The sequence below is a fragment of the Anas platyrhynchos genome, chromosome 6 (assembly GCF_047663525.1).
Source record: "Anas platyrhynchos isolate ZD024472 breed Pekin duck chromosome 6, IASCAAS_PekinDuck_T2T, whole genome shotgun sequence".
In the NCBI taxonomy this organism is placed as follows: Eukaryota; Metazoa; Chordata; class Aves; order Anseriformes; family Anatidae; genus Anas; species Anas platyrhynchos.
Genome location: NC_092592.1, coordinates 34,211,129 through 34,221,242, shown reverse-complemented (window position 1 = coordinate 34,221,242; position 10,114 = coordinate 34,211,129). Strand labels below are relative to the sequence as shown.

At 38.5% G+C, this 10,114-nt stretch overlaps 1 protein-coding gene across 1 annotated transcript in view; it reads left to right on the top strand.

The window, feature by feature from the left end:
• Window positions 1-3,167: 3,167 nt before the first annotated feature.
• The window catches only part of HSPA12A (heat shock protein family A (Hsp70) member 12A), an 83,284-nt gene continuing 76,337 nt past the window's right edge, over window positions 3,168-10,114 (top strand). Inside the window, exon 1 of the mRNA XM_072039831.1 lies at window positions 3,168-3,255. Within this exon, the coding sequence (XP_071895932.1) occupies window positions 3,177-3,255 (79 nt within the window). The 5' untranslated portion in view covers window positions 3,168-3,176. The remainder of the gene's footprint in view (window positions 3,256-10,114) is intronic.

Genomic DNA, 10,114 nt, shown 5'->3' with positions numbered 1-10,114 from the left:
TCCAAACCTTTCTGATAGATTCCATAGAGAAGAAAATGATTCAGGGGAAAAATCTTTGAATGCATTTTTTGAAAAATATTAGGACTAAAGCTACCTTAAAACTCCCTGCAGGTTTAATGAGAGTGCCTGTTAAATTTTCTGGGTATAGAAGAATAATTTGCTAAACAAAATCCCTGCTATTGTACCTTGGTTGCCTATCTTTTTTTTTTTTTCTCCCCTTTTTTTTTTCTTTTAAACTTCAGAATAAATGAAAAAATTGATCTGTGTGGTCACTGAAACATTAAATTGTCTTATCTGTCACTTGTTCAACATTGGCTTCTTAAAAGGGAAAACAACAATCACAATCAGCAGTTTCTCAGTGCCTAGAAGAAAATAGAAGCTATAAATGGACAGATGAATTATGTGCTTCCAGTGGTTTTCAAGGGAAGCATTTACTGAGGGAGAAAATTGTTTTAATCTTATAACAACTAAGGAGTGTGGAGTTTGTAAAAACATGGAACACCTACACATAAACTTAATTTTTGTTGCATAGGAACATATACAAAGTAGCTTTCAACAAAAATGGCTGGGGAAACAAGCTCTTTCATTGTTTGCTATGTTATTTTATATCTTTAACAAATCTCTGTGAAGCACTCAGGGAAACCTGAACACAGTGGGTCAGTTGAGTGTTCAGCCTTAACAGCGCTGAAGAAAAAAATGGCAGTGAATCTTCTTTTAAAATGGAAATAAGCATAAATTTGGGTCGTGTGGTGTGAATCTTTTCTTTCTGTATTTTGAGAGAGTGGAGGGAAAGAATGGGAGGAAGCTAGAATCAAACCCAAACAAAGAGCAGCCTCTGCCTTCTTGGTTTTCAGTTTTCTGTCCTGCGTATATAGATTTTGCTAAGGATCAACTGAAGCAAAATACAGATTTGTAAACCTGCCACTAGGAGGCATTTACATCCTCTTGCTTTGGTTAATTAATCCTGGCTATTGGAGCGCCCTCTCCCTCCAATTTTTTTCCCTCTTGCCAAGCTGTTTTGCATTCAACGAAAATTGAAACCAAGTAAATTCTGGGGAGGGAAAAAAATAGAAAGCTTTCACAGATCAGATTTGTCATTCTTGCTTGGGGAAAATTAGTAAATAAAGTCATGGACATCCAAAATAATATAAACTATCAATTACAAAGGCAGAAGTATAACCTCTGAATCCTGGGTTATGATGGGACAGTAATAAGACTCATAATCTGTTCCTTAAAATTAAATTATTTTTGACTGTAAATCTAGAAGCCAGGTAAGGCTAAGTAAAGTTATCCTTTTTAACATCATTGTCATGTACTGCTAAGGGTAACCATGGGATTTTATTATGGTTGCTCTCTGTGCTGGAGTGAGAGAACTGCTTAATTTACCAGAAATACAGAGAAGAGAGAAGATTGTTGAGGGCTGAGAAGTGAGGATGTGCTTTTGTTTGGTGTTCCAATGTGTGTGAACGGGGGGCAGAAGGGTAACTGTTCTATACAAAACACTGATTTTTGCTTGAGATGGTTTATCCGCCAAATAAATCCAAAAAGTTTCCTTTTTAAGTAGAAGTGTGTGGACACATTGCTCTGATGTCAACTGGAAAGGTTGTTCCCATTTCTACTTCCACTGATGTTAAAGTAGATGTGTAAGATCCACCACTGAGAGCTGTGAGCTAAAGCTAAGAAAGGAGAAGTAAACTGGGGGGACTGATGTTAGAAAGGCGGTTTTGTTCTGGAGATCTCATTAAGGCTTCCTAACCCTCCTTGCACACAAGGGTACAACTTTACCTTGTTCCTACCTGTTTTTTTTTTTTGTTTGTTTGTTTGTTTGTTTGTTTGTTTTTTTTTTGCAAAGCCATGCTGTGAGATGTGGGTACACCCAAGACTCCCCTAGTACTCTGAAGACTGAGTACAGTTCTTTAAGGGTTAGTGAAATAACAGTAGCAAAAACTGTTTATAGCCGATGGTAGCATGTGTGAAGGTATTTGCGTTGTTCCAAATGCACTGAATAGGATATTAGGGGCAGAATGTGGCAAATAAAATCAAGGAGGTAACGGGAGCAGGAAGGCTCAACTTCTCTAGTGGAAACAGATAATTAGGGATTCAGCTCTGGTGGGGAATTCTGACAGCTGTTTTTACTTATGGGCTCATTTGACCATAGGCAAAACCAATGGGTGAACAGTATCTGCAGGGGTTACCTTTTTATTTCACCAGAAATAGCAGTCAACAACAGTTTGCTGAAACTGCTGTATCTAGAGGAGAAAAATGCATGCAGAAAGAAGATGCACGTTCTGTTCTGCAGTGGTGTGACCAATCACTGCTACAGAAGCTTCAGCATGGGGCTAATTCATGGCTTGTCTAAATTCTTGTACAGTTTTCTGAGATGTGGTGGGGGATATTGATACCTACCTGTCTTTGATATATATATGTTGAAAGCTCAAAGCATTTGACTTCTAATTTTCTTATATTTTCTACAACACATTGCCAGTGCTGAATACGTTATCTAATGGAGACATACATCTTGTTTAAAGGGTATTAGCATGAATTAGTACTTCAGGTTTTAAACAGAACATCTGCTTGGGTCTTATCCACTGTCACATACAAAATGACATTTTCAGTTTAATTTTATTTGATTACTTGGACTAGATGGACCGTATGTTTTTCCTCATGTTTTTTTTTGTGTTTGCATCTTTGTGCATTTTCTTTATTTCAATACATCTAAAGATTTTCCAGCCTAGCTGTTGCTTAGGGATCAGCACATAAAGCAATAGGTGATCTTAAGGTCCCTTCCTACCCAAGCCAATGTAAGTGCACATTACCAATAGTCGAGCAGCGCAATAGGAATGACTATCTGATATTTGTGATCAGAAATCCTCCTTATATATAAAGGACTGTGGTTTTCATTTGTAGTGAAAGATAAACTCGTTAATGCCTTAATGAACAGGTGTCTGTGTTCCAATGGCTATGATCCTGTAAACAAATTTTGCTTGTCAATGGAGATTCTGCCAAAGGGAGTTCTTCTTTTAAATAAACAATAAGACACTCATTATTGTAAATGTACATCTTATCCATTTTTTTTTTTCCTCAGCCTTGTTCTGCTGGACTTTTTGTCTATATTTGTGAGGAAAAAATTTAAAAGGTGCTAATTTATTATACTTTTGTTTATCTAGAGTTATTGTATGGGAATCCCATGGAAGATCACGTGCACTGGTGGAAGCCTGCTGCATCCATGGCCATATGGAGGCACTCTGCATAGAGGTATTTCTCAGTTCCTGGTCTTCCTTTCTACAGGTGATGAAAAATCAGACCAGATACAGAAATGTTAGGAATAACCAAACTTGTTGTTAACATGCCTGTTGATGAAAAGCAGTGGGAAGGATAATGATGATGAGAAGGGAAGGGAATTAAACATATGGAACAATCTAGCAAACTAGAGTTTGTAAATAACTGCAGCCTTGAGGCTTTTAATATGCCAGTCACCAGCCTTCTCCACTGAGAGTGGCTGAAATGTTTACGGTGCTTTTTTTGGGTGGATGACATTTAAAACCTCAGTCACCTTTTCATTTTAAGTAACTGCATACAAACATGTATTTATGAAATGTAATTTTTGATTGCCACAAAGAGAGACTCAGAAGTAGGTATAAATCATTTCAGAAGTGTTACCTTCACTGTAAGTACTTATTGCCTTTAGATCCTGTAAATTGAGGAAAGAAAAATCAGAATTCATGTACTTGTTTCTGTGGTTTTAAGAGATGACCAATAATAGCATATAGGAGAAGGGAAAAGGTAAGGTCAACAAAATCTTTCTTTAGGAAATATTGACCAGATCTCCAAGCTCCCATCCTATTACTTTTTCTTGCAAAAATCTCATGACAAAGTTAAACTCGTAATACAGATCTCCTAAGTCAGTGCTCTTAGACACGTTGGATTTCATGTGCTGGGGCACACATTTCTGTGCAAGGTTACGTGATGAGCATATGTCCAGCCATTAAAAAGCTCAGTCCTGCAGCACTTAGCCTTAAGAGGGGAGCATGCCTTCTAGCAGGGCTCTTGTCAGCACTGGGTCCTGCTAAACAGCACATTCCCCAGCTGCAGTGCCAGCACCATGACCTTTCTTTTGCTCCTTGACCCACACATCAGATGCAGCTGGTCAGATAATCACAGATCAGACTGACCACCTGCATCTGATGTGTGGGATCCAAAAGTGGGAGAGAGCCATGGTAGTGCCATATAAAAATGTGCAATGCCGGCAGTGACAGAGTGTGATACAAAAGAATGAGTCAGTGCATGAGACTTGACAGGTCTGCTTTATAGCACAGCTGGGGATTCACCAGATCCCACAGCACAGGGAGTGGGAAGGGAAGTGCTTTGTGTGCTGCCAATGCCCCCTCTTTGCAGAACAATCCTTAGAAGTCTGTTTCTGCCTGCATAACTTACCAGCCTACCTAATGAGATTTGCAGTGCAAATGCCACAGCTAAATTTGTCTTACAGATAGCGGGGAAAGCACTTTAGTCTAAGAAAACATGATTTTTTGCCTCTTCCCCATTTGTTTCATAGAGAGCTCTTGTTAAGCATTCAGTTTTTGAGTCAATGTTATCAAAGCTACATGTTTTGACAGGTTCTCTCCTGTGTGTGTGTATATGGAAAGGTTCTTCATGTACCTCCTAAGTTGAGAGATATAATTTGAACAGAGAAAATTATGGTTCATAAAGTGCTCTTGTTAGGTGACATGACTATGCTTAGTCCACTGCAGGACAGCCTACACAGAGAAATGCATATTTCCATACAAATTACAGTATACTGCAGCCAAGAGATCAATTAGAATGTCTGCGACCAAGAACTCTCAAGTGTCTCCATTCAGTCTGCCATTCAAACGAGACGAGAAATGCGTTCAATTGGTGTAAAGAATTTGAACTCTTTCAGGGAATGTGTGGAGACTGCCGGAAAGTGGCATTCCCTGCGGGGTGGGACTTGCAGATTCTGTGAGATCCAGCAGGGAATTTTAAGGGTTCTGTAACCTAACATTTTGTCTCCCGTTGAGAGAACAATTGCAGAACCTGCTGAATATTGTGGAAAAAATGATAATTTTTCATTGGTCAGATATAACCGACTATGCTGGCTCTACTATGTGCTTTATCAGTCACCTCAATTGTCTTAAATCTGTGGTATAATTCATTTCAAAGGGACTCAGAGGACCTCACAAGCTATGTTGCAGATACAGTACCAGTATTTCTAGTGGTGAAATGCGGGTCATCTGGAATGAAATGTCATAGGAATGAAACATCATAACTAACAATGCACAGTAACATTTCAAAGATTAAGACGGGAAGTTCATTTAGAAATAAGCCAAACAAATGTGCAAGTGTATATTTTAAGGGAGATGAGTATGATATTGTCTGCTCATGTGATAACTGCCTTGAGACATTCAGTTGACCAAAAATTCTCAAAAATTGTGCTTAACAATTCATAAAACCTACCTTTCATCAAGATGATCTAAGATCCTTCCCTTTGACTAGAGCTGTAAAGTTCAATTCTTACTCAAGTCAATGAAAAGCTCCCCTTGACTTCAGTAAAACAGAAGCAGAAGGCAGTATAAGACATGAAACTTATCCCAGTTTGGGGATATTCTTACCAAATGAGGAAGTCATTGAAATGTATTAGAATTTAAGTATTAAAAATAATTACTTCTGTATAATGCAATAATTTGCTATATTATTAATGGCTATGTAGTTATACTTTAAATCATACAACATTCATATACATTACAATTTTCTTAAAATACACCTTTCCTGTAGTATTTTTTTATTTTCATCACAGAATGATTTGAAATATTTTTGCTGCATTTTCAACAAGCATGCTTCCCTCAGCGGCTAATGAGGCTTTTTTTTTTTTTTTCATGGCTAGCTTTTGCCCTTTAAATTATTCCTTGACTGTAGGAAGTAAGTTAAACTAACCAATTTATTGTAATAGAAGATACTGATTAAATGAACTTTTATTCAGATGTAATTTTTCTTTCATTCCTGATTTATCAAGGGTTTTCCCAGACCCAGGATCGGTAAAGTTAGTCATGAACTTCTGAGAAGGTGCAAGCATTTTCTCTAGGACTACAAATTTCCCAATAAGCTTTTAAAGTTGTTTGCTGAGCCAAAAGTTTCATAATATTTTAGGCTGTATCTTCTTGCTGCTTTTGATACCTCTTTACAAAAGGGCTGTTTTTCATGGTGATATGACTGTAGGGTGTCCAGTTTTGTCCAGCTTTCTTCATATGGGATATCGGAGCTGTCCTCTGGTAGAAACTGGCTCAGATGCAATACTGCACATGGGTTTGCAGCATGGTAGGCCTCAAATTCTCAGAAGCAAGTTGTGTTTAGCAGCTCAGTTGACTCGGGTGAAAATCTTTGCCTCTCCCTCTGGGCCTTTTAGGCTACAGAAAGTTCCCCCAGCCTTTGGAGAGCTGTGGGATGATTTTCTTGGCCAGGTCAGGGGAAGGTGATGGGCAGCCAAGTGTGGCAGGCCCATGGACAGGCCTTGGACCAAGCTGCAGGCAGGCTGAAGGTCTCAGGGAGCACAGGGACCTCGATGGGTTATAGCGAGCACCCAGCCTTTCCCAGGAGCTGGTGGGTGCATGGTGCCTTGGCTTAGTTTATTTGGCTTCCTTTATGCATGTGGTACATGCACTGCTGATCTTAGTGTCATACAGTCCTATTTTGCCACCCCTTCCCCACAGATAACTGGCTCCAGCTCCAGGACGCCAGTCATTATACAAAGCAACAGGACGCCCTCGTCTGGATTGCTGTGTCCAGCTGCAAGGCTTTGTGCAGAAAGTGACACAGAAAGCAGCAAGCCAAGGGAGGTGGGGAGGATGAGGGACTTTGAAAGGCTTCCTTATAACCTGTGTTTTATGGAAAATACTAGGAAGTGTGTAATACAGAACATGTTGAACAACCTGTGGGATGTTCCAATGTATCTGTCCTCCCTGTATGATAGCTAAGGGCTGCACTGTAAAATTGAAAGGAAACTGAATATATAGAAGTCATGAATTTTACATGTTTATACACATTTGTGTGTATATATATGTGCCAGAAGGAAAACAGATTTGATTTCTGATGAACGTTAGATCAGAAATAGATATATTGCTGCATTCCATGACATAATGTAACTACATTAATGATTGGGTCAGGAAGACCTTTTTCCATGTATGTGCAATGACAAATACCTAGTGTGAGCTTTGAGCTCTGTCTTCTACAAGCAAATTGCTTCTTATTTGAAAGTAGAAAACTGAGTATTATTTAGATGCTGCTGCAATCCTCATGAATAAACAGCCTTTTAAATCAAACCACTGCTTCTGACTGTGCAGTTATAGCCATGAGGCTGTACCCGTGACAGCCTCCCATGTCAGAGTCAAATTCTTAAAGACGACCATCCTCGATAAAATGCTACATATGGCTCTTGACATTCCTGGCCAAAACTGAATTCCCAGCACTGTGAAGCAAGATGGATTTATTTTATTATGTTTAGCTGTTAAAAAAAAATAAATAAAATCTTCAGGGAAGGACAAGAAATAGAGTGATTTTTGCTGACTGTTTATCATTGGATTAGCCAGAAACTTTTGAGTATTTCAAAAGCATGAGTATTTCAAAGGGAGGAAGTGGCAGTAGTGGAATACAAAGATTGAGGTGTGGTCTCACTGTTCTGTATGTTGGTAGATCAATCAGCAGATGGACTCTGAAGTGTTTGCTTTGCAGTCCTTTCCCCTAAATTTAATATTCTTCGTGACTAGTACCTGCGTGAGCTTTCCTTCCCTAGTGCAGCTCTGTCTAAGCCCAGAGCTCTGAGCAATGCAAGGGAAGTGCCTGAGGGACTTTCAGTGGGTTGGACCATTGGGATCCATAGAATACTTAGGGTTCAGACAAAAGGTACTGCTAGAAGATATAGGATTGAGTGCATGTCTAGGAGACCATCTCCTCTTTCTCAACTCAGAGAAGCAACCAAACATGAGAATGATAAAGTTATGTGTATAAACACACATTGAACATGGATATTACACAAAGGCAGTCACTTTGAAATTGCCTGGTCACAGCTGGATGATTTTTGAACTAATTAAAATTAGCGGTGGTATATTTAAGTTTTAGCAGTGGTATATGTAAGTTTTTCTTTCTTTTTGGTAAGATCATGAAATGAACAATGTAGTCATGAGCAGAACTGGTAAATCCAGTGTTGGCATACCTGCAAAGGATATCACAGTGGAGTAGCAGGATTATTAAAAATAAAATTATTCCAAGAAATCATCCCTTTTGGATTAAAGAAAATGGAAGGGTGGCAGTGATCTGCATTAGAATCAGACCACTATTAAAATAAAGCAATTAAAATGCAGAACATTTTGAAGAATGTTATTGCAAAAAAGATAATCAACTTTAATTTGAAGGATGAATCACTTTGTGTGCTTCTTTTTTTAAAAATCGAATGGTGGAACTTTCAATAAATAACCTGAAGACTTAAAGTTTATATTTTCTTAGCTTCATAGAAATTAAAGCTATGAAAGATCTATGAAATGATCCTAGGAGTAAATGCATTCTAGGTGCATTTTGATAAATCTTGTCGTTGATGTGATGAACCACACGATGGCAGTGCATTGTTGGATAAAGACTAGGAGTCTGCTAACCTAATCAGAAGACCAACCTCGTAGATTATACTTTTGCTTAGTGTTACAGAAACTTTTTTCTTTTGGGGTCACTGAATCCTAATTTTGGCACAAGACTGATTTTCCCAAGGATCTGGTTAAATATATCCACAAATAATCTATTTTAAAAACATCAGAAGCTTCTTTCAAATAAACTCAAGAGCATAAGAGTAAATTGAAGAGGTTTCAGCTTCTTCTAGATTCCAAATTCTATGACCTTGTGAGCAGTAGATCATCTTTGAATGTAAAATATAACTCCTTTTCTTTCCACTCCTGATGAAGCCAATATTAAAACTGTTGTTGTATTTAGTGAGAATTGGATTAGCTTTATAATTAGGGACATCAAAGAAAGATCACACTTCTAACGTGCTTTGTAAGAAGCACCACAGAACAGCCTTTGAAAGGTCACTTGGAAGAGTCTGGGTCAATGCATGTGACTCTTTCAAAAGGTGTGCACTCTAGTTTCATCTGAGGCCAGCGCCTCTCTTGAGGTGGAGAAAGAAGCAGCAATTAACTCACTGCAGATAAGAAGAAATAGTGTCTGAGTGCTTAGAGTCAGATCTTTCCTCAGTGCCAACTATTAATAACTGCTAAACTGAGCATTTCATGCAAGCTACGTTTTTGTGCGTGACCTTTTGCTTTGGTCATTAACTGCTGAGTCAAGCACCCTCTGCATTGGTTCTCTCTGTTCCTATAAAGCAAAGAAAAGAAGGTGGGAAGAGAATGATACTGCAAAATTGCACTGTCTTATTTATGTATTTTCTTTTCAAAAATAATCGTACCCATAATCCACAGCATGAATTTAAAGTCATTGCAAAACAAACAACAGCACCAAAAAATAAATAAATAAATAAATAAATATAAAAAGGGAAAGAAATATGACAGGTTTTTGAACGGGAAACACCCCATCTCCCCCCATTTGTTGAAATTTTCCTTTCTTCCAATGTGTGAAGAATGAGCATCACAGTGTGGTTTGACAGTCAGCTGAGTTCTGGAAGATTAGGGGCAAACAAATTTCAGAATTGGGACTCTTTCCCTTCCCCCTTGTGAATGAAGGGCTGTTAGCTTAATGCTTTGTCTTAGCTCTTACGTAGCAAAGTGAGAGCGGCTGTTTCTGAGGTAACCATGCTGATCATTTTGGCTGAGAGTTTCAAAGGTGTGTAAAATTTTTGAACTTTATCTCCCTTTGAGCTCATCTTTCATTAAGAGCCACAGAAGAATCCCAGCTTTGTGGTTTTACAGACAATTCTTTAAATACAGTTGTTAATTGAAGAACTTGCACAGTTGCAGTCAATATTAGCTGTATGTCTGACATTTTGCAGTGAACACAGACTGCTGATTACCCAGTGCAAGCAGGGCATCTCATAAGGTTGGTGAGCTGCTTAGGCCGTGTTTTTTCATGATAGCACCTCGGGGAGTGGCTGCAGGCTAGTGAA